At 41.8% G+C, this 24,284-nt stretch overlaps 1 protein-coding gene across 2 annotated transcripts; it reads right to left on the bottom strand.

Moving 5' to 3' along the window:
- Positions 1-752: 752 nt before the first annotated feature.
- Positions 753-23,895, bottom strand: LOC139278002 (inhibitor of nuclear factor kappa-B kinase-interacting protein-like). Of its 2 annotated transcripts, none has more exons than XM_070896653.1 (3): positions 23,552-23,895; positions 21,351-21,468; positions 753-1,847 (listed from the first exon to the last, which is right to left on the bottom strand). In XM_070896653.1, the coding sequence occupies exons 1-3, from the start codon at positions 23,728-23,730 to the stop codon at positions 1,089-1,091; spliced, it is 1,056 nt and encodes a 351-aa protein (XP_070752754.1). In that variant the 5' UTR covers positions 23,731-23,895; the 3' UTR covers positions 753-1,088. The 2 variants fall into 2 exon arrangements, with proteins under 2 accessions (XP_070752754.1, XP_070752755.1); XM_070896654.1 differs by lacking the exon at positions 753-1,847 and adding an exon at positions 12,069-14,337.
- Between the last annotated feature and the right edge of the window lie 389 nt (positions 23,896-24,284).

Below are 24,284 nucleotides of genomic sequence, written 5' to 3'. Positions count from 1 at the left end.
GACCACATTACAGGAAAGATGTGATTGCACTGGAAAGGGTGCAGAGGAGATTTACAAGAATGTTGCCTGGACTGGAGAATTTTGGCTATGAGGAAAGATTGGAGATCTTTGAAACAGAGGAGGCTGAGGGAAGACCTGATTGAGGTGTATAAAATTATGAGGGGCCTGGATAGAATGGATAGGAAGGATCTGTTTCCCTTGGCAGAGGAGTCAAAAACCAGGGGACATAGATTAAAAGTAATTGGGGGGAGAAGATTTAGAGGAGATATGAGGGGAAATGTCTTCACCCAGAGGGTAGTGGGGGTCTGGAACTCACTGCCTGAAAGGGTGGTAGAGGCAGAAACCCTCACCACATTTAAAACATACTTGGATGTGCACTTAAAGTGCCGTAACCTTCAGGGCTACGGACCAAGAGCAGGAAAGTGGGATTCGGCTGGATGGCTTTTGGTTGGCCGACGCGGACATGATTGGCCGAAATGGCCTCCTTCCGTGCTGTATTTTTCTATGATTCTATGATTATAACTTAACGCTTCTGTGAGAATAACAGAAAGTGGAATTTCAGATGAATATGTTTAGTGTTTGTTATGCTAGGATCCCAGGGTTTAATTTCAGGGCCATTATTCATTATCCTTATGCTGTATACACACATACCTTTTAAACTTACTTCTAATCATACCTGGTAAAATTCTAAAAGCAAATAATCACTGACTCAATAATATTGCAGCATAAATTAAATACTTGTGCCAATATAATGTAAATATGTAAAACATTTTATTTTTAAAAAAGAAACATAATTTATTCTGAAAAATCTATTCCATTATGTGAATACCAATCCTCTGCTGCATTCGAGTAATTGGCCCTTGTATGTGCATCTGTGAGTGTTTCAGCATGGTATTATATATTTATATATATATGGGAAAGCGAACTAAATTATTTTGTAACATAATGCTCGGTACAGAGCAGCACGACTCCATATTATAATAGAAAAACAAAGAGCTTTGACAAAAATGCAAATTACTTATTGACAAGTTCAGATAAAGACACTTAAAATCTTCACTTTAGTATCCTGCTGCAAGCAAAATCTACAATCACTGACCCATAGTAGTGACTTGACTTCGTCGATCTTTTGCACCCTGATTATCATTTAAATTTACAGTGCAGTTTGTTACTTCTTTCTTTAAGTTGGCAATTTCTTCATTTCTTTTCTGCAGGTCAGAAGAAATTCGACCAATCCTTCCAATGAGATCATTCACTTGTGGCTCTAGGAGAGAGAAATCCTTTTTGAGGTTGTAAACTTTAGGTTTAAGATCATTTGCAAACATGATTGCTCTAACAAGTTTAGCTCGACTATTTTCCAGACTAAAAAGTCTGTCTGAAAGTTTATCATCTTCAGCCTTCAATTCAGTCAACTTCTTCTGTAGAAACCCAATTTTATCTGCATTTCCAGACAACAAATTCTTAAGTTGTGTGACTCTTTCGACACTGGTTGCAATTAAGTCACCTATGTTGCGGATGGCAGTTTTCTCTACATTAGTCACCTTGCTTTCAAGTTCATGCAAAGAATCTTTCAGTGAACTAATATCTGAATCCAGACCAGATATCCGCCGAATGTCAGTTCTGACACCAGAAAGTTTTGTGGTGACATCATTTGATATTTGAACTGTATTTTTTTTTATCCTTTCAATGGTATCAGAAAGAGAAACCAATTTTTCATCCAACTCATTTCTTTTCTCCGTGATGCTGGATGACCATATCTTCATTTTCATGATTTCCGTCTTCAGATCTTCGACTTGCTTCAGCAGTGAATGGTCTTTAAGTTTGTCCACAATTTCTTGTGTACTTTCACACTACACAGACAAAGAAACAAGTTGCTTCAGTGGTGATACATTAAATATAAAACTGAAAATTCACCAACTTACTTTATAAGTATGTGTTCTATTCTTATATAAACACTAACAATTGTATAGCACCTTATCATCTCTCTCAGGAACATCTCAAAATGTGTTCAAAACAATGGGCTCAATTTTCCCCAGTATTTGCTCCGTTTTTTTTTGGAGTAAGCTGCTTTTTCTGGCCGAACTTAAAAATCCCCAGTTTCCCCAATCAAGTTGCATCAGCCTAACTGACTTAGTTACATTTTCTTTAGGCAATTATTTTTTTTTTGGCTCAAAAGAGGGCATTACCAGCCACCTACGCCAGTTCTAGCCATTTAGGCAACTTTGGCCAGCTAATAGTTACTCCATTTCTACTTAGGCCAGCATATGTGGCCACTCGAGAAAACCCTTGTGGAGAGTTAAAGAAATTGGCGCAGGTAAGGAAATCGGCGCAGGCAAGTGCAGCAGATGCCCGGACAGCAGCAGCAGGAAATGTAAGAGAGAGGGGCAGAGAGGTGGGGGAGAAAGAGAGAGTGGGGGAAGGGAAATGGGATGGCGGGGGGGGGGAAGCCTTTCAGGTGTCGTTAGGTGCTGGGACCAGGAGGGAAGAGGCCACTCGGCCTGGGCTAGAGGCAGGAGAACGCACTGGGAGGCTGGGGGGGCAGAGAGAGAGCAATCAGGCTGGCATCGGGGGCCACTTCAAAGCTGAATGCAAGAACAAATATTAATTATTAAATAAGTAAATAATACCTTCTTCTTGTGGACTTAAGCCCTTCTAATCCTCTGGTGTGGGGTTAATGGCCGAATGCCAACTTGAAGCTCTGCTGCGCATGCGCGGCCATTTCAGAGATGACAGGAACGTCACTTTTTTCCACTGCGCATGCGCAGAAGGCCCAGCACCTTTTTCCAGCACAGACCGCAGGCTCCACCCCCCGAGGCGACTGGCCATGCTGCACGGCTGTAGATTAGAGGCCAAACGTCGGAGAAACTACAAAGATTTTTTCCTGGCACATCTATTCACGTAATTAAGCGGCGCAACTTGGGTAAGTACGCTAGAAAACAGGCTTGGGAAAATTGAGCCCAATGAATTACTTTGAATTGTAATGATTGATATTATGTAGGCAATCTCAGCATTCATTTTGTACACGTTCCCATGCACAGAAATGCAGTAAAAAGACCAGTTAATCTGCTTTTGTCTTGTGTTGGTTGATGGAGGAATATTGGTAGAGAAAACACCTTGCTCTTCTTCAAATACTGCCATGAGATCTTTAAAATCCATCTTAATTACAACAGGCACACAGATTTGTCATCTCATTTGAAGGACAAGAATGCAGCATTTCTACTATACTGTCAGCCTAGATTATGCACTTAGCTTAAGACTCTGACTCATTAAGGCGAGAGGGCTAACTGAGCCAAGCTGACACACATTCAAGTTATATAAATAGCATACTGCTGCCAAATAATTAGCTATCAAAACACATTTTACTATACGGCTGCCTTTGTGGATTGTACTTACATGATGTGCCATCATGTTAATTATGGAATTACCAAAGCATTTTTGTCCAGCAATAAAATAGAGATGGTGCTATTACACACAAATTGAGACATACATTTGCTCAAATAAAATCTCCGTGTAAAGATATAAAACGCAATCCATAAAATGAACTTCACAAAAATCTAAACAAACCATCTTATTCTTATCTATATTTTAGGTCATTTCATGTCACAATGGAGCCTGCTTTAGGTCATAATATCCTAGGTTACAGAATGTCAACAAACCTCATATGAATCAATAATTTTGTCACTCAAAACAGGTGCATTCTTGGCTTAGTCATTAAGTTTTTTTAATCCAGGCTATAATCTGCACGTCTAAATCTTTCATTCCAACACCTTGGCTTCTCCTTGTAACATTTTGTTACATTTCTGCAGCACTCTGCAACAGGTAGTAGTGATGAGGGGCTAAGCCTGGGATAAAGGGGGTGGGGTGGGGGGGCATGAGGAAGAGTGCCAATATGAATTGAGAGCGCAAAAAGGGAGAGACATCTGCAAATGCGACCCAAGGGGGAGAAATGTACCAGACTGAAGGAGAAAAGATTACCAGGATGAACTGGGAGAGGGTGTTGAACAGTCCCAGCATGAACTGGAGGTTGAGGCAGCAAAGACTGACACTGGGAACTGAGGCGAAAGGGAGAATTTATTTGAGGTGAAGAATCGTGCTACGGTGAGCTGGAAGAGGAGAGAGAACAATGCCTCTGTGTCACTCTGAGAGCAGCATAAACAATTTATCATATATAGCAATGGGGAATGCCAACACAGATCCACATTACCCTGCAATTTTCCACTGGAAATTGGGGAAAATCTCTGCATTTTCAACACCATCTTCTGATACACAAGTGTACACCAGCAGCTTATTCGGACAAGTGCTATCAACGTGACTGCATGTCATAAGCCAATATTTGAAGCTGTTGGTCCGTTTTGCCAGATTTCTAGATTGGCATGTTTGCATTTGGGCACCCAAGGAGAAAATACTATGAGCAGCATACGAGAATGGAGGAAGTGTGTGTTAGGTAGAGGACTCAACCGCAGAATTTGTAGGACCTGTGGTGTGTGAAGCATAGAGAAGAGAAACCCATTCCAAAAAAGTCAATTCTAAAGATATTGATAGATTGTTACATTGAATAGAATCGTAGAATGGTTACAGCACAGAAGGAGGCCATTCAGTCCGTCGAGCCTGTGCCGGCTCTCTGCAAGAGCACGTCAGCTAGTCCCACTCCCCAGCCCTTTCCCTGTAGCTCTGCAGTTATTTTTCCTTCAGGTACTTATCTCATTCCCTTTTGAAAGTCATGATTGAATTTGCCTCCATCACCGTGTCAGGCAGTGCATTCCAGATCATAATCACTCGCTGTGAAAAAAGCTTTTCCTCATGTCCTTTGGTTCTTTTGCCAATCACCTTAAATCTGTGTCCTCTGGTTCTCATCTGCCAATGGGAACAGTTTCTCTCTCTCTACTATGTCTAGACTGCTCATGATTTTGAACACCTCATCAAATATCCTCTCAACCTTCTCTGCTCTAAGGAGAACAACTCCAGCTTCTCCAGTCTATCGACATAACGGAAATCCCTCATCCCTGGAATCATTCTTGTAAATCTTTTCTGCTCCCTCTCTAAGGCCTTCACATACTTCCTAAAGTGCGGTGCCCAGAATTGGACCCAATACTCCAGTTGAGGCCGAACCAGTGTTTTATAAAGGTTCATCAGAACTTCCTTGCTTTTGTACTCTATGCCTGTATTTATGAAGGCCAGAATCCCGCATGCTTTTTTAACCACTTTCTCAACCTACCCTGCCACCTTTAACGATTTGTGCACATATACCCCCAGGTCATTGGAGGGAATTATTTATAAGCCCCCTAACATTAGTTGTAATGTAGGGCAGAGTATAAATCAGGAAATTAACGGTGCATGTAACAATGGTAATACGGTAATCATGGGGGACTTTAATCTACATATAGATTTGGCAAACCAAATTTGCAGTAATAATGGAGGATGAAATCATGGAATGTAGACAAGATAGTTTTCTAGATCAGTATGTTGAGGAACCAACGAGGGAGCAGGCTATTTTAGATCTAGTATTGTGCAATGAGAAAGGGTTAATTAATAACCTTGTAGTAAAGGGGACCTTAGGGAAGAGTGACCATGATATGATAGAATTTTATATTGTTTGAAAGTGATTTTTAAATCTGAAACTAGGGTCTTAAATCTAAACAAAGCAAACTATGTAGGTATGTATGAGGGGCAAGTTGGCTACGGTAGATTGGAAAATGACATGAAAATGTATGATGGTAGACAAGCAATGGTTAACATTTAACTAATGAATACATAATTTACAATAAATATATATTCCTTTCAGGCACAAAACCCCCAGGAAAAATGGTCCAACCAACAAGAGAAGTTAAAGATAGTATTAGATTAAAGAGGCTTATAATGTTGCCTGAGGATTGGGAGGATTTTAGAATTCAGCAAAGGACAAAGAAATTGATAAAAAAAGGGAAAATAGAATATGATAGTAAACTAGCGAGAGACATAAAACAGATGGCAAGCGCTTCTATAGGTATGTAAAAAGGAAAGGATTAGTGAAAGTAAATGCAGGTCCCTCACAGGCTAAGATGGGAGAAATTGTAAAAGGAGAATAAGGAAATGGCAGAGAAATTAAACAAATACTTTGTGTCTGTCTTCACGGAAGAAGACACAAAAAACCTCCTGGAAATAATGGAGAACCAAAGGCGAGAATGAGGAACTGAAAGAAATTAGTATTAGTAAAAAAATAGTACTGGCGAAATGAATGGGACTGAAAGCCGATAAATCCCCATGACCTGATGGCCTACATCATAGCGTTTTGAAACAGGTGGCTATAGAGATAGTAGATGCATTGGTTGTCATCTTCCAAAATTCCATAGATTCTAGAAAGGATCCCACGGATTGGAAGGTAGCAAATGTAACCCTGCTATTTAAGAAAGGAAGGAGAAACGGGGAACAACAGACCAGTTAGCCTGACATCAATAGCAGGGAAAATGTTAGAATAAATTATTAAGGATGTGGTAACAGGGCACTTAGAAAATAATAATAGGATTGGGCAGTCAACATGGATTTATGAAAGGGAAATCATGTTTGACAAATCTGTTGGAGTTTTTTGAGGTTGTAACTAGCAGAATAGATATGGAGGAACCAGTGGATGCGATGCATTTGGATTTTCAGAAGGCATTCGATAATGTGCCACACAAAATTATTCAACAAAATTAGGGCTCATGGGATTAGGGGTAATATACTAGCATGGATTCAGGATTGGTTAACTGACAAAAAAGAGAGTTGGAATAAACAGGTCATTTTTGGGTTGACAGACTGTAACTCGTGGGGTACCACAAGGATCAGTGCTTGGGCCTCAGCTATTCACAATCTATATCAGTGATTTGGATGAGGGGATCAAATATAATATATGCAAGTTTGCTGATGATACAAAGCAAGGTGGGAATGTATGTTGTGAGGAGGATGCAAAGAGACTTCAAGGGGATTATAGACAGGCTAAGTGAGTGATCAAGAATATGGTAAATTGAATTTAGTTGTATAATGTAGAGAAATATGAAGTTAACCACTTTGGTAGGAAAAATAAAAAGAGAGTATTTTTTAAACGAAGAGAGATTGGAAAATGTTGGTGTTGAGGGTCCTGGGTGTCATTATACACAAATCACTGAAATTTAACATGCAGTTACAGCAAGCAATTTAGAAAGCAAATGGTATGTTGGCCTTTATTACAAGAAGATTTGAGTGCAAGAGTAAAGATGTCTGACTGCAATTATATAGGGCTCTGTTGAGACCACACCTGGAGTATGGTGTACAGTTTTGGTCTCCTTATCTAAGGAAGGATATACTTGCCATAGAGGGAGTGCAACAAAGGTTCACCAGACTGATTCCTGGGATGGGAAGGATTGTCCTATGAGCAGAGATTAAGTAGACTAGCGAGGGGAGTGGGGGGGGCGGGGCGGGGAAAGAGAGGAGGGGGGAGAGGGAGAGGGGAGGCTGAACGGGAGGGAGGGGGGGGGATAAAGAGGCTGAATGGGCCGGGCCGCCGCCACTTCGGGTGGGCCCCGCTGACAACGTGAAAGGAGTGGGGGGGGGCGGGGGGGGGAAGAGAGACTGAACGGGAGGGGGGCGGGGGGAGCTAAATGGGAGGGAGGGAGCTGAAGGGGAGGGAGCTTAACGGGACGCATGTGCAGAGGTCTCGGCACTGTTTTCAGCGCCGGGACCTGGCTCCGTCCCCGACCCCTTGTGCCGCACCACAACGAGCACGAATATGTCCTAAGGAGACAGGAGAATCACAAGGTAAGTTTTCGGCGCCCTTTTTATTCCAGAAAGTCGCCGCACCTTATGGAGGTGCGCTGTTTTTACAGAGGGCGGAAACCTGGGCCCAATGAGTATATTCAAGACAGAAATCGATAGATTTTTGAATATTAAGGGAATCAAGGGATATGGGGACAATGCAGGAAAGTGGAGTTGAGGTAGAAGATCAGCCATGATCTTATTGAATGGCAGAGCAGGCTCGGGCGGCCGAATGGCCAACTCATGCTCCTAATTCTTATGTTCTTATGTCTCTCTGTTCATGCACCCCCTTTAGAATTGCATGCACCAAACATACACACACACGCTGTATAACATAGTACATATATGCCATTTCATATGCAATGGTTTTTCCAGTTTTAGAGGAAATCAGAGTACCAGGCTATGTGGGTGTAAAATGGCCAGCCATTGTTATTCAATGCACTTCAATCATGTTGGCCATGCAAGGATAACAAGGGGATAAGAGCAAGAGAATTTTGAAAGAATGAGCCAAATACAATCAGGACTTCCTATTCAAGCTAACTACTTCATTTCATTAGCTCAACTGAAAACTGACAGAGCACATCTGACTCTGGCAAGCCAGTCTAAGTGACAGGCAGCCCTGGGATTCAGGCCCTCAACGTTCTGGTTTAGAGTTAAAAGCCCAAGTACTTGAGCTACTGGGTTACTTATAATGTTATTACATTCATATCAGAACACTTTTAGAAAGTAAAGTGTTGAAAGTGACATACTAGCCTCGTGGCAAAATGCCCCATGATGTTTCCAATCAAACAAGAATTTAGCATGAACTATTGAATAAATGTGAATGCAGAACCAAAAAACTTAATTGCAGAGAACAAATTCTTTTTTAAAAAAGCATTGTGCATATTCTGCCAAAATACTTCGACAAATGTTTCAATAAAAGTCAATCACAATAAAATGATTGCTATATTGTTATTAACCTGCATGCGGTTTAATAAAAGCACTTTCTGAGAGGAGGATTAAACAAAAAGGAGGTAATTCAAGACATCCATCCATTCTGAAGACACAGCTGTGCCATGGAATGGTAAAATCTGCATTTATCATTGATTCCACATACATCATCAAATTCCCAATGCTGATGGGAAAGATTGAAATGAGATTCAAAAGCTGCTTCAAAGTGAGTGAAAACATAAAAGTGGTTCAATTTCTTTACAATTACCATAGCCTCACTTCCTGTTAAGACATCAATGCAAAATATTCAGTACATATACTGTTGCTGTTTTTGGAACCAATTAACAATAAATATTACTGGACTAGTAATCTAAGAGGCCTGGACTAATAATCCAAAGAACAGGAGTTCAACTCCCAACATGGCAGTTTGAGAATTTGAATCCAGTTTCAACAAATATCTGAAAATAAAAGGCTGGTATCAGTTAAAGTGACGGGGCAGCTGTTGGATTGTTGTAAAAACCCAATTGGTTCACTCCTGTCCTTTGGGGAAGGAAACCTACTGCCATTACCTGGTCTGGGCTGTGTGTCCCCCCAGTCCCACACTAATATGGTTGACTCTTAACTGCTCTTTAAAGAGGCCGAGCAAATCATCCAGTCAGGGCAACTCGGGATGGATAATAAATGCAGGCTTTGCCAGGACCCAAGAATAAATGAATAAAAAAATCAACTGTGTACTGCAATGTTAATCTTGTGCTCAGCTTGAAACACCACAAACTACATGTAAAATACACATTATTTCTGTCACATTGTGAAATTTATGGTCTCTCATATGGATGCAAAAATACTAAAACAATGCTTAAAAGTCCAAAAATAAATTTTATATCCAATATTTGTCCATCTGTTTAAACAGTGACCACATTTTAATATAGGTTTTTTGTTACACCAGTGTGAAGCATAGATATCATTACACCATTGGTGGCTCTGAAGTGGTCAAAGGAATATCTGTAGGCTCATGTACAACTTTGCAGTCATTAATTTAAAAAAATATTCTTTCTTTCAACTATATTTGCTCTCTCAATGTATCCAGAGGGACGTTTCTTGCCGAAGGGAAGGGCTGTACAATTCCACCTAGCTTTCTGCTAAAACCTCTCCATTGCTGACTATTTGCTGGTTCCCCGTGGTAGCTTGGTTGATTGCGGAAGCCTCTCAAGCTTTGAGCCTATTAGCTATGGTTTAATTTGGAAGCACCTACAACTGATATTTTGCAGTAGTAACTCTGTAGCATGGTGCAGGGGCTGGGTATAGTATGCAGTAGGTCATTCGATGCACTAACAACCTTGATGGCTTGCAGCGTTGGGAATTTAGGGTCAGGGCCTGTAGCATTCCTTGATTTGGAATCTTGAAATCCACGCAGAATTTCCCCCCTGGTGTTGTTTTTCCATGCACTGGGTTTGGTGATAAGAACTTGCTCTGGTTCAGCTCCTGCTCATGCATTGCAACTCTCATGCCAATTGTACTTGCAACCCTGCATCTACTTGCGATTATTTTGGGAGTAAAAAAAACTCTGCTGCTGTATCTTAACTCACTCCATCTCGTTCACCCATCAGCCCTGTGCTTGCTGACCTTCACTGGCTCCTGATCCGACAATGCTTCAGTTTCAAAATCCTCATACCCATTTTCAAATCCCTCCATGGACTTGCCCCTCCTGTCTCTGTAACCTCCTCAAACCCTACAAGTCTTCGTGATCTCTGCGCTCTTCCAATTCTGGCCTCTTGGGTATCCCTGATTTTAATGGCACCACCATTGGTGGCCGTGCCTTCAGCTGCCTAGGACCCAAGCTCTGGAATTCCCTCCCTAAATCTCTCTTCCTCCTTTAAGATGCTCCTTAAAAGCTACCTCTTTTACCAAGCGTTTGGTCATTTGTCCCACTATCTCCTTCTGTGGCTCAGTGTCAAAAATGTTTTTACTTATAACGCGCTTAACAAGTGCGCAGAGATGTTTTGCTACATTAAATGCGCTATATAAATGTAAGTAATTGTTGTAGTAAGCTTAGATTCAGTTGGCAAATGCCTCGCGCAGGAGCTGAATATTAAAATCCATTCTGGTTCCCCATTGGCAAAAGCAGATTGATCTTATCAGCTTCTGAATATAAACAACTGTACTTTAAGTTGGATTTCCTTTAGTTTGTACATTTTTATAAAATCTTAAAGTAACTTGACCAATTAATCTTTTTAGTTGGTGAGCAAAAGGCAATCTGCTATTGTACATTGTGGCGTGTTTAGAGACCCATTTGGCCATACGGTTTGATATTAAATTTACAATATAGAATCACTGGTGAAAATAAAAAGGGAGATTTTTTAAATGCTTGTAGTAGAACGATAATTTTGGCAACATTCGACTACTTTTTGGAACACTGCACCCTCTCCCCACCCTACAGCTGGGTTTCCTCTCAGAGTTTCTGGTGATCAGGGACCCCTTCTGCGCCCTTGCACCTGCCACTGCGTCTACAGTCTCACACCACAGAATATCTTGTAGCTGGTTGGAGAAATGAGCCTCAAGGTACTGCAGTTTTCTAGTGGCTCGAGATTTGGGGTGGTTATGTTTAATATGTTGTTGCGTAAAGTGGTTTCCATTAGCTTTAAAAAAAATTCTGCAACGATTTATGAAAATAAATTGTGTGATGAGATGGTTGGGTTGCTTTTTGATTTCTCAAAGGAAATTTCAACTTTTACTTTGGTCTCAGCAGTAAAACTGTTCCAATGTTCACTGTGGCCATATGGTGCAGTGACAACAGATTGCAGTGCTGTGAAAACATGTCATTAAGAGATGACAATCTCTGTATAAACTTCTGTCATCAGTTAAACTTAGCAGTGTATTCGGAGTAAATAGTTGAGGCAGCGTCAGGCATAATTAACAAATAATGTCAGATTCTTCCAGAAAACAATCTGAAATTAGTTTCTATTTCGACAGATACAACTGACTTGGAAAAATTTTGCTGAGGATATGATTGTATTACTAAATAGGCTGACTGCTGTGTACTATTACAAGTTGCAAAAACTGTACAGTAGTTTTTGTGTTAATGTAGCCTGCTTTTGCAAAGGCGTAATGCCAATTCAAAGCTTGTTTAGAGTTTGCTGGGCGGAATAATTGTTCAAGACACTGACATTACATAGTGGTTATATAGAATATGTCTCACACAGAGAAAGCCGCCATGTCATTTGTTATACATACAGCCAGTGTGGTGCCATTATTTACTACTGTGGACAGAACCACAACAGGCTATTGTATACTTACTGTGTAATATCCCCAGAGTTACTAATGAAGGTTTCCCGTATGCTTTCTCTAGCTTGTCTTCTTACATTTTTCATTAATTAAAAAAAAAGTTCCACTCTTCATTTTGAACTCCCATGTTCTTTTATTGTAACATATATTCATTTCCTTACATCAAATCAATAGAAGCAATGAAAGAGAAATGGGTTGGACAGAAATAATAAAACCAGGCTGTAAAAAGCTTGAATACAAGGGATAAAATCAACAACTGGTTCAATTCCAAGATATATGACACCTGATGTTACTTCGTGCATTAAGGCTACTGAATTGGTCACTGGATTTAAAGAAGTACAATAGAAAACCGATAACTGATTTTGCTTTAAAAAATGAATAAAGTGGAAAATACACAAAATTATTGATTCATTACTTTTTTCAAATCTGGAAAGAAATTGACGATGTTTAATCTTGTCACATTTTAGCACAGCACAAAATCACAATCACTGACCTAAGAGTCAAAGTCTTATTCACTAAAAACAGAAATAGTTGGCAATACTCAGCAGGCTCGGAAAGAAAGTAGGGTTAAGGTCTCAGCTCGAAGCTGGCCGAGTGGTTCCTGCATTTTCTGTTTTTATTTCAGATTGCCAGCATCTGCAGTATTTTATTTTTTCTTTAGTCAATGCCAAGTAAATAGTATTGATAAACCTGTTTAACATCCACTAGATACAAAAGGAAATTCAATCCTGGAAGGGCCAAGTTAAATTTGTGCTCATGTTCTACCTTTTTATTGAATGTTTCTGGTTAAATTCGTTGAAGAATGTAAAGACTGCTCTTGAATTTCCCCAAAAGGCATGGTTGCAATTTCACACACTCGTTACTAGTCACAACAAACACATATCCTTCAAATTGCTACCAATGTTTCATTCAACTGAGATATTATCACTGACGTAGAATCATTAATGTATATATTCTGTCATTAACAATGTGTGCAAACAAACAGTTTGATTTACTTTTCTTTAAATACAAAAACTACTTGTGCCCGTGCCTCTCAACGTGGAACTGAACCAACACAGCAAATTGTACTTGTCTAATTCCAACCACTTGTGCCTATTTTTAGATAGCATGCTGTACAGCATACAAGAAAGTGTTAATCATGTCAGTTCTGAATCACCGTAGATATTAGTCTGTAATTACTTTTGGCAACCCTTTAATATTTTCTCACTTGTTCAATCAAGTCAGAATCTTAATTCCCACATGACTTTTTAAAAAGCTTGTCAAAGACTCTAATTTTCAATATCTGTAATATCTTCCACTGCATATTTGTATTGGTCTAATGCAATCTGTTGTGTTGCACCATTATCAAACATGCAGTATAATGCTGCTCATCTTGCAGAAGTTGACATTGTCCTGTAATTTTTTTTACCAGCAGTTGAAGTCCAATAATCAGCACTTGGCGCAGATGATTAAGCTTGCATCAATGGAACTTTGCTTTCCCTATTTAAAAGCAAAGCTAGAATGCATCAAAACTGTGACATATGCATAATCACTGTTTAAAACCACATGTACATGCAGAACAATGGAGCATTAACTTTAATTGCAGAATTCTTCTTCTGAAATCTTCCCTTCTTTCTCAGTTCTATTATGTCCCATTACAGTAACTTCTATGGCATTCAGATTATTTATCGACTTTTAAATGCCCTCATCAGACTGTAATACGTCCAGCTCTTTTTTTATATCTAGTATCTCAGTTATTATTTTTAGCATATTGTCCTCCAAATTAAACACCTGGACTGTTAGGTCATCCATTTTCTTTTCAGCACTAAGAAGATCACCAGACACCTTCAGGATAGAGTGGACGCCATCATCAATTGCAGTAAGATGTTCTTGACAGGCTTTAAGTTTAGGTTCATACTCAGTCAATTTTTCTACTAACTCTATATCCTTTGAAATCAAACTGTTCTGTTGTTCGGCTAATCTCTCAATGATTTTCACATTCCAATTTGCTTGGTTCTCAAGGCCACCTAAATCCTCCTCTTCTTGTCGCTTGATTGACTTTGTATTTCTCATTGTGCTAACTTCTAAATCTTCCAACTTTTCACTGAGCTCCTTCACACCTTGTTCAACGGTATTAATTTCTGATGAAATTTTGTTATGCATGTCCTTTGAATCTGACTTCAGGTTTGCAATCTCACTGTTAATTTCATTTAAGCTTAGTTTCCAGGTGTCCGAAATATTTTGGAAGTTCTTATTGACGTTCTGCATTTTTCGTGCTATTGTCTGTTCTTTGTTCTGCACGCTGTTCATACGGTTACGGAGCTCTGACATCTCCTGTTCAAAGAGGGTTATAACCGAACTAGATGATAGTGCTTTCTGCAAGATGACTTCTGATGATTCCAGCTGCATCCATAACACAAAACAGGTGCAGATCTACTTAATCATTTAGAAAAATGTGACCAAATTCATTCTGAAATAATTAGTAAATGCACTCATTGCTAATCTGCATGCCTCTTTTTCAAAAGTTGAATTCAAGACATTGTCCTAGAAATTTGTTTCGGCTCATTTTAGGGAATGGAAAGTGCACCTCGCTCAGAGTGCGTGCCCAAGGCTCATCCAAAATTGGGCCTCAGGCCTTATAATATTTTGGGTGAACTGTGGACGCCTGTCTGATTGCCACAGCTGGGTCACCAATCTTTGAAGCTCCATATTGGGTCAGCTGACACCAGCAGTGGCCCTCAGGTCGGTCCTTGGAGAACAGAAAGGGGGCAAACGCTGGCTAGCAGCAGCCCTCAGTTGTGCGCAAGTACAGGGAGGGGCACAGTGCTTATGTTTTGGTGTCAGCCTCCGTCTGTGCCTTTTAGGACCACTCATTAGGCCGCAGAAGGAACCAAAAAAAACTGAGCGAAACAGGCACCTATTCCACACATCGCTGACCAATTTCCCAGAGGAGTCTAAAACATAAAAGTAAATTAGGAGAGCTACAAGTTCTCTGGAATTATTTTTCCAAAGGGCTTCACTTTATTCAAAATAATTCAACAATGCAGTATGTGTCGGAGGTAAGTGACCAATAAATGTACACACCAAGTATGATTCATATAAATGTTGAAACAATATTAAAAAGACTCATACAACAAAATTTTGGAAGTATTGGCTTGAAGTATAAAAAGAGACGAATGCTCAAAAAATCCCTCTATGATAAATCGTTGAAAATTTTCAAAAACTAATCCAGTGTGATGAGAAATCAATCTTTGGTGTTGTGTGCAGGAAAATTCCAGATTCCCTGACCTGCCATTTTTGAAGATTGCAACTCGCATACTATTATGCTTAAACAAACACTAATGTTACAGTAATATTACCAATATATCAGGGATAGCTGGATTTCCCCATACGGATGATCTGTCAAGCTCCAGCATTGTGCGCTGAAAACCAGCTTTTGCAGTACCTTCCGGGGTCCATAGACACTTAGTACGGACCCAGGGAGGCCGGAATTTCCAGGCTATTATATATGTAACGAGTAAAGCCTGATATATGGTATCTACTTTAAAGTATTTTAAAATGTTTTTCTATCCTTCCATTCTACCATCTATTTTGATGGTGGGAATGACATTAAAAAGCTTGCTTTTGGTTGAAAAATATCTCCAAAGGCCAGCTTTTCAGGCAACTGAATGCAAGAACTGTAACAATTGACATTATGTCATGACATACACGGCCATACCATGCCAACCTAAGATGTATTTTAAAAATTCAAACAGAGATGTACTTCTACAGGATGACTTGTACTTTTACAGGATGACTTGTACTTTCTGCGGGATGAGGAACTTGATTGTATCTTGGCAGATAATGCATTTGTGGTGCAGGAATGGTAAACTAATGTAAATACCATGCTCAATATAAAGGACTCCTGATGGGACTGTGAAAGCTTCAGTCGGTGAAAACGTTTCAATGTACTGTAGTCTCAGAAATAAATACTTAGTTGTACAAGATTCAGAAACATTGACCATTAATATGCAAATCTAACAAAAGGTTAGCCATGCCAATTCAATGTTTAAGAATGACATTTTGAAAAAGGTTGACGAGTCACACTGCAAAAGAACGTTAAAAAACTTTGACAACAGTTTGTTAAGTACGATATGAATATCAGAAAGATATCTGTCAATTAATAGTTTTCAGGCATGGTTGGTGAATCATCAATTCTTTTGACCAGAAAGAATCTCTCAACATAAGGGGCCCAAGTTTCGAGCCGCGCCTAGAATGGCGCAATCCCGACCTGGACGCCCGTTTTTCGCGCCACAAAGTGCGTCTAAAAAAACGCTCCAGATTCTCCACCTTCCTGCAGGTCTTCTGGCCGTCGGTGCAGCGCAGCACGAGCTGTAGGGGGCGGAGCCAGGTCCCTGCGCTGAAAACAGTGCTGGGACCTCTGCACATGCGCGCTACAGTGGGCGCGCAAGTGCAGTAGCTCCAGGCGCCCGAAACTGTGTGGGAGGGGCCCGAAGCACGCAGCCCCTAGCCCTGGCCCAATGGCCTCACTGGGGCTGCGTGAATAAGGCTCCTCCCACGGCCAGCTCCTGCTTCCTCCTGGCCCGACCCGACTCCCGCTTCCCCCGTCCCCAGACCGGACCCGACTCCCGCTTCCCCCCCCGCCTCCGGACCCGACCCGACTCCCGCTCCCCCCGCCCCCCTCCGGACTGGATCCGACCTGACCTCCCTCCCCCCGACCTGACCTCCCTCTCCCTCCCTCCCTCCCTCCCCCCGAACCGAACCGACCTCCCTCCCACCACCCCACCGACCCGCGCTCCCCGCAACCCGACCCAACGCCACCTACCTGTAAATCTGGTGCTGGGGACGGGCCCTACCCGGTCTCAGGCCCGGCCCGTTCAGCCTCCCCCCCGCCAATCTCCTTCCCCCCATCTCCTTCCCCCACCCATCCCCCCATCTCCTTCCCCTCCCCTTCCCCCACCCATCCCCCCATCTCCTTCCCCTCCCCTTCCCCCATCTCCTTCCCCTCCCCCATCTCCTTTCCCCCCATCTCCTTTCCCTCCCCTTTATCCCCTTCTCCCCCCTCCCCCTTCTTCCCCATCCCTCCCCCTTCTCCCCCATCCCTCCCTCTGCTCCCCCCCTCTCTCCCTCTACCCCCCTCCTCCCCCTCCCCTCGCTGTCAGAAACACGGACACTGACACAGAGAATGAGAGACACACACAGACAGACAGAGAGATAGAAACACACTGGGGGGGGGGGGGGGGGGGGGGGGGGAGCATCCCAGCACGCTGTTGGAGGGCTCCCGGTGCTGCAGTCAGTAAGTAGAAAATGTTTTATTTATTGATTTAAAAAAAAAAATTATTTCTTATTAATTTTTTTTGATTGATTTATTGGTTGATTTATTGAGGTATTTATCATTTATTATTGATGATGGCTCTTTATTTGTAAAACTGAAGTGTTTAATGTTTGTAAACTTCCCTTTAAACACCACCCTCCCCCATTCCCTACGCCTGATTTGTAACCTACGCCTGATTTTCTAAAGTGTTGACAAGGTTTTTTCCAACGTACAAAAATCTTCACGTACTCCATTCTAAGTTAGTTTGGAGTAAGTTTTCACACGAAACTTGAAAACAGGCGTAAGTGGCCGGACACGCCCCTTTGAAAAAAAATTCTGTTCCAAAGTGAAACTGTTCTAACTGACTAGAACTGGAGCAAACTAAATGACGAGAATTCCGATTTCTAAGATACTCTGTTCTACACCAGTTGCTCCTAAAAATCAGGAGCAAATCATGTGGAAACTTGGGGCCAAGGTGCTGAAAAGAAGCCGTTCCCTTCTGATCAAAAGTGCGGGAAGAAATTCCTTGCATGCTCCAGGAGAATAATCCTGCCGTACATGCAGTATTAAAATAATTATTTTTGTAAGGTAAAAGTCAACAAGATTCAAAACAGTGTTATTCAGTTTTTGTTATTTATAGCTTGAAAAAGTTTATATCGTATAGCTCTTCAAATCTTCATCACTGGTAAGTTCACAACAGGTTCTGCCAATTGGTTGGGATAACTTCAGCGGAAACCTTGTTTATGCATCTATCTGGAGTTTCCACATATCTCTTGTTGAAGTTGTAGCTGGAGATCAGGAGGGCCCAAGGAAATCCCCCCCATATCTTTATCCGCAATGAAGCAACGGCATTGCTCAAGATGTGTGGATTACTTCAAATATTTGCTTTTCTGTTAAACTTGTGAGTGCCAATTATCTATTATTCCAGGAAGCAATTATTGCGCAAGTACAATATCCCAATACCTTCAGAAGCATCTCATCCAACTGATGGGTCGTCTAACAGAAGACAGTCGATTACCACTGAGACAGCAAAGGAAGATTTCCCTTGATTGCTATTTGCAGCAAAACTGCCAACAGGTACTTCATTTTTGTGTTTGCGATGTTGCTGCAAGTGGTGAATGGAATAAATATTTTCTGTGTACATCTACATCTAAGGAAGCAGTTTGCTTACCTTCACCCACTACAGCACATTATCAAAATAGGAATGCAAATTAATACGGAGTGATTATTTGAAACAACATTTTTGTCTAATTCTGCTCTTGTGCTCATTGGACTCCACTCCCTTTTTGCGCATGGGCGTTCGATCCAGTCGCGCACAGTGCGGCATATGAGGAAGCCGGAAGTGCAACCGAACCGAGAACTGCACGGAACTCATTGCCACTGGAACTGCATCTAGGGCTTTTGAATTATCTCCAGAAGTTTTGCCTAGCATATCGCTGTGATTATTTACACGAACATTTTCGCGGTCGAGAAAAAGAATTGGAGGTGGGAGAGAGAGAGAGAGAGAGAGAGAGACACACAGAGAGACAGAGACAGAGACAGAGTGAGAGACTGGGAGGGGGGGGTCGAGAAGAAGGGAGACTGGGGGGGGGGGGGGGGGAAGAGCGAGAGAGAGAGAGAGAGAGAGAGAGAGAGAGAGAGAGAGAGAGAGAGAGAGAGAGAGAGATGAAAGAGGGAATCGGAAGGGAGAGAGGGAATTCAGGTAAGACGGATCACCGCCCGCCACCCCCCAACCTTACATCCGCAATTTCTTGGAAAGTTCGGTGCATGTGTGACAAGTGATATCATTGAAGAGGATCCAGAAGTCACGACACTGTCACTATTCACTTCATACCCAATAAACATGTTAACAATTTATGACACACACACAATGCCCCATCTATGGCACGGGGTGGGTGGGGTGGGGGGAGGGGAAGGTCAGGAACTTGTTAGGGGAAGAAGATCATGAATCCTGGGGGAGGAACTTGGGCCCAGGGGAGCAGGTCAGAAAATTTGGGGTGGGTGGCGGAGGGGGAAGGTCAGGCACTTGGGGGATGGTGTCAGGAACTTGTTTCGGCGGTGGGAGTGAGCCCTGTCTTTTCCAAGTGAGCTCTCTCCTGTCTTGAGTCAGCAGTCAGAATGGCTCAAATTACACTTTGCAAAGTAACTGATTACGTAGGTAGGGCGGTTCTAATTACACATTCCAGAGAAACTGCTGGGTGTGTCTTATCCTCCAAGGGGACCAATCAGCAATCAGGCCATGTGATCAAGAGGACCCTATCAGTGCATTTTGCTGTTGCAAATAAGCATGTCTAAATTAATAACACTGGAGTAAGATTGGAGATTAGACAGATCATTTACAACTCCGTGCTGCCAGTGAGGAGCCTTGCCTGCATCAGCGCACATCAGAAGTCTCAACGTCAACCCAGATTTCCAATATACATTGCAACTGCCAGCAACATGAACTGAAAATTACTCAATAGAAGTCTCTTTATTCACCACAGATGAATAGTTATGTGTAATCGATCCTTAGCAAAAGTAATTAATGCGGTGTTGATTACCTCCTTTGTAAAAGGAACTGGAGGAAAGTGTCGGAGTAAAATTTCTGTAGAGTTTTCTTAATCTCCCGCTCTAACTTTGCCAAAAACCCTGCAGAAACAGTGAAATTGGCTGTTTACATTGTTTCCCTATGGTTCCTGCCAAAGTTATGGCAGGAGATCAGTCAAACACCTGCGGAAATTCCGGACACTGATCCCAGTCACTGAAGGGTTCAAAGATTACTGGGAGAAGTGTATGGACGTAAACAAACAGTGGGTCTCCAATCCTGCTTGGAAAAATGGCAATGCTAACCGGGCAGGGCTGAACAATATAACTTTTAATATTAGACGGATGCTGGAATTTTCATTTGGTTACTTTGAGATCAGAGATATTTCATGGTAGTTTTAGGAAATTTGCCTATAGTTCGTCACCTCTATCAGGAAGTTAAATAAGCCTGGGAGAGGCCAAGACATTGAGAGTTGTATATGGTTTATTGGCAAGAAAGACTCGACAGAACTAACTCTCTTTTCTTGCACAATACTTGAAGATATGACTAAGTAGTCATGGCCTCATCTTTTATAATCCTGAAAAGAACTTACTGAAATTACAGCTAAGCTGTACACCTTGCATTGTATCGTGCCCAACTATTTCGTTTTACAAACTCGATAATTAATTAAACATCAAACCTAATATGTAGCAAAGATGCTATTTCTAATTAATCGCATTGAAACAGAATTCTGTGCCATCATATTTGCAAAACATTTTAATCATTTGATTCCCAAGGAATTATGTTTGTGGTATCTTTGTGCAAAATGGCTGCCAGGTTTATTACCCAACAACCATCATTGAACTTCAAAGTAATTCATTGTACGTGAAGTGTTCTGAGATGTTTTTGGGAGGCATAAGAAGCTATGATAAAAATATCAGTCTTTTCTTCCTAACCTATTCAAATATTCCAATAACTATACACTAAAAATAAATATCCGTTATAAAAAGTCAGAAAACAAATGGACATCATAATTCCATATAAATATTAGCTGATAATTCTTTCAGATATTAATAGAGACAGTTCCACATCTCTTGGAAAAATTACAACAGTAGCAAGCCACCTACACAAAAATTGTATGGAAACAATAGTATTCACATTTTTGAGGAAAAGTAGTCTTAATTTGCAGGTTTCTTGACTGCATCAATTGCCTAACCTTAGCTGCTCCAAAAGGCAGCAGAGGATTTCTTCTACATTTTTACAACTGAATGGGCTGATTCAGGGAGGGTACAAAGTGTCAAGCACAGAAAGTCGAACAGACTCAAGTAGGGATGGTAAGTTCTCTTCCCCTAAAGGCCAGTACAACAATCCAGAACTTTTGTGGTGATTTTCTGACACGAGTTCACAAATGACCAGATTTATTGAATTTAATTTCACAAGTTGCCAGGATTGTCAGGAATTCTGAGTTACCAATATAGGACCAGATCACGTAGTGAATATGGGGTACCGTCTCTTAACTGACCTGTATGCAACTTTTTCAAAATTTATGTTTACTCTACCATACAATTGTTTTTTTGCTAAAATTTGTATAGCATTTACCTTTTTTGAAACTTTGCTAATTTCACTTTCCAGGGCCTGGGCAGCTACAGATTTCATGTACAGTTGCTGGTACTTTTGTTCCACATCAGCAAACTTAGCTGACTGCTGAAACATGAGCCTGCAAAAAAATTAACAAGTTTCACAATGTCGAATTTCATCATGATTCTGCATCTGCAGCTTCCAGACAACAGCTGTAAAAGGTCAACAGTTAAAATCAAGCAGGTGATTACATCTTTAAAAACTCGAGGTTTAAGCTACTAGTTTCAACAACAACTTGTATTCACAAAGCACCTTTAACGTCGTAAAACATCCCAAGGTGCTTCACAGGAGTGTTATAAGGCAAAAAAAAAAGAGAGCCACAAGGAGAAATTAGGGCAGATGTCCAAAACCTTTGTCAAAGAGGTAGGTTTTAAAGAGTGTCTTGAAGGAAGAAAGAGAGGTAGAGAGCAAGAGAGGTTTAGGGAGGGTATTCCTGAGCTTAGGACCCAAGCAGCTGAAGGCACGGCCACCAAGAGTTGAGCGATAAAATCAGGGATGCTCAGGAAGGCAGAATTAGAGTAGCGCAGACATCTCAGGGGTTGTGGGGCTGGAGGAGATTATAAGATAGGGAGGGGCAAGGCCATGGAGGGATTGGAAAACAAGGATGAGAATTTTGGAATTGAGGTGTTGCTCAACAGGGAACCAATGTAGGTCAGCGAGCACAGGGGTGATGGGTGAACTGGACTTGGTGCGAGTTAGGACACGGGCAGCCGAGTTTTGGGTGACCTCAACTTTACATAGGGTAGGATGTGGGAGGCCAGCCAGGAGTGCGTTGGAATAGTCGAGTCGAGAGGTAACAAAGGCAGAGATGAGGGTTTCAGCAGCAGCAGAGCTGCAGTGATGTTACAGAGTTGGAAATACAGATACGATTCTGAGAACTGCAAGCAGGCAGTTATACTGCCAGCTCTGCATCTCAGATTTTTGACCTGAATGTGAAACCACTGACATAAAAGAAAATTGCCATACACCGAGGAAGTGACGTGGCTGAGCTGACAGTGCATTACATTTTGGCTCGTGATGCAAATCGCCTTGGGGATGCTGCCTGACAATACTTCAGCTTTGAATGGACTGCAGTATATTTGCAACTTGGGCAAAGAAAACGCTTTCAAGGCCTGGAAATGTTTTAATCTTCGTGGGTGGTGTCATGAGTTGTCTATCCCATTACCTCTGGATTGCGATTAAAAAATAACTGGTATCTGGGCACAACGCCATCTTCCCTGCCCAAAGAGTGATGCAGGGTTGATAGTATAACTTCGTGCTAACAACTCCCACATTCCAATAAAACAAGTTTCAAAACGGTACCTGCAGCAGTACAGGCTGTAGAAATAACACACGGAAACCATTGCAAATAAAAAATAAATTGGAAGAAACAATAATGCGTTTCTGAAATGAATCTATCCGACAGCAAAGTTCCTTCGCCGGTTGAACGCCAATAAACGCGGGGTTTCGGGACCCCGGGGTTTACATTCCGCGCGTTACACGGCGTCAGCCTCGCAAAACCGGTTAAAAACCGAGCGACCACGTCCACAAATCTGCTGCGAGCTCCTTTCTGGGAAGAGTGCGGGTCGTTCTGGAGTGTTTATAAGTCTTTTTGCAGCAAGTTCAGTCTTGAGCCTCCCGCCCCTGAATGGATTGTATTTATTTTTCATCTTTCCAGGTGTTTGGGTACAGGAATTTTGCCCAAAAAGTTCGATTTAGGTTTACACTCTCCACCCCCCTCGATCGTGAGTAAAATGAACCAAACAGGCCGCACACAAGGCCAGCCTTTCGAGCTCAGTTCCAATTAATTTACAGCCATATTTCTTGGCTACTTTTGAAACAAAAAAAACACACGCAGATTTAAAAGTACTTTTTAGCTCATCAGAAATCCATATAGCCTTCAGCCCGGCTAAAATCGCCCGTCCCATCCAAATCCTTCGGAGTGAAGTTTACTTTATCCCTTTTAAAAATAATAACGTTTCTGTCCCCTTCAAACTCGAGGATAAAATTGGAGTTGAGTAATACAAATTTCCTGTCCCTTCAACCTCTGGGATAAAATAATTGTCAACAACATCAAACTCTACAGTCAGTACTTGGCGCGTGGGCGGGCAACACCAACAGCTCACGGAAGACGAGCCAAACGGGCGAGGGCCACTTGCGCCCGCCCGTTCTTCTTTCCTTACCCTGCGAGCGCCGCGCTGGCAAGCAGCGAGAGCAGACACAGCACGCTCCTCACATCCAGCGCCCAGGCCCGCCTGCCTTCCCCGCACTGCCCCGGCTCCGGCTCGTCCGACACCTTCCCCTTCACATTCTGCTCCCTGGCAGCAACGCTTTTCTTCCTTTGCTTAACTTCACTAGACATGTTGGAAAGAAGTGTTTAATTTTCTTTGTGCGAGCACTCGCCCTTCTCTCAGGAGGAAAGATGTTCGGTTCAGACTTCTCTGCCAAGTTCCAATACCACTGTCGGCAGGGAAGAGGGGATCCCTGCCGTCGCCGTCATCGCCACCCTCCCGTCTGATAAAGATACAGGAATTATTTTGTGTTTGCCTTTCGAGTCTCCTTTGCGCGCTCCCGTGGAGTGTTGTTAGCGACAACACGGTAAGCGCAGAAACAATTGCATGTGCAACACGACGCTTTAACCTCCCTTATGTGATTATGAATGGTAAAATCCACCACGCCCTCGCGAATGGGCGAACTGTCGCTCTAGACTGGACCAGGAGGGGTTAGCAGGGGTAAAATAGATCTAACTACACCTTTCTAAAACCGATCACTTTTTATAGCAAAATATAATTTATAAAAAGACATCCCGTTGTTTAATTTATGTGCTGGACCAAAGTTGTTCATGTTCTTATAATTGTAATAGAGGGGAAAAAACGAAGCAGTTTTGGGCACGAAACATAACATGAGAAATATGAG

This window comes from Pristiophorus japonicus, chromosome 13 (genome assembly GCF_044704955.1).
Source record: "Pristiophorus japonicus isolate sPriJap1 chromosome 13, sPriJap1.hap1, whole genome shotgun sequence".
In the NCBI taxonomy this organism is placed as follows: domain Eukaryota; kingdom Metazoa; phylum Chordata; class Chondrichthyes; family Pristiophoridae; genus Pristiophorus; species Pristiophorus japonicus.
This window is presented reverse-complemented; position numbering and strand designations above follow the sequence as displayed.

Bases quoted from the DNA above. Each gene is read 5' to 3' on its own strand.
- LOC139278002 (XM_070896653.1), bottom strand. From the start codon at position 23,730: ATGTCTAGTGAAGTTAAGCAAAGGAAGAAAAGCGTTGCTGCCAGGGAG. The intron at 21,469-23,551 runs GTAAGGAAAGAA...ATTTTTTTGCAG, and splicing joins GCCAGCGCGGCGCTCGCAGG to GCTCATGTTTCAGCAGTCAG. The intron at 1,848-21,350 runs GTAAATGCTATA...TTGTCTGTGTAG, and splicing joins TTAGCAAAGTTTCAAAAAAG to TGTGAAAGTACACAAGAAAT.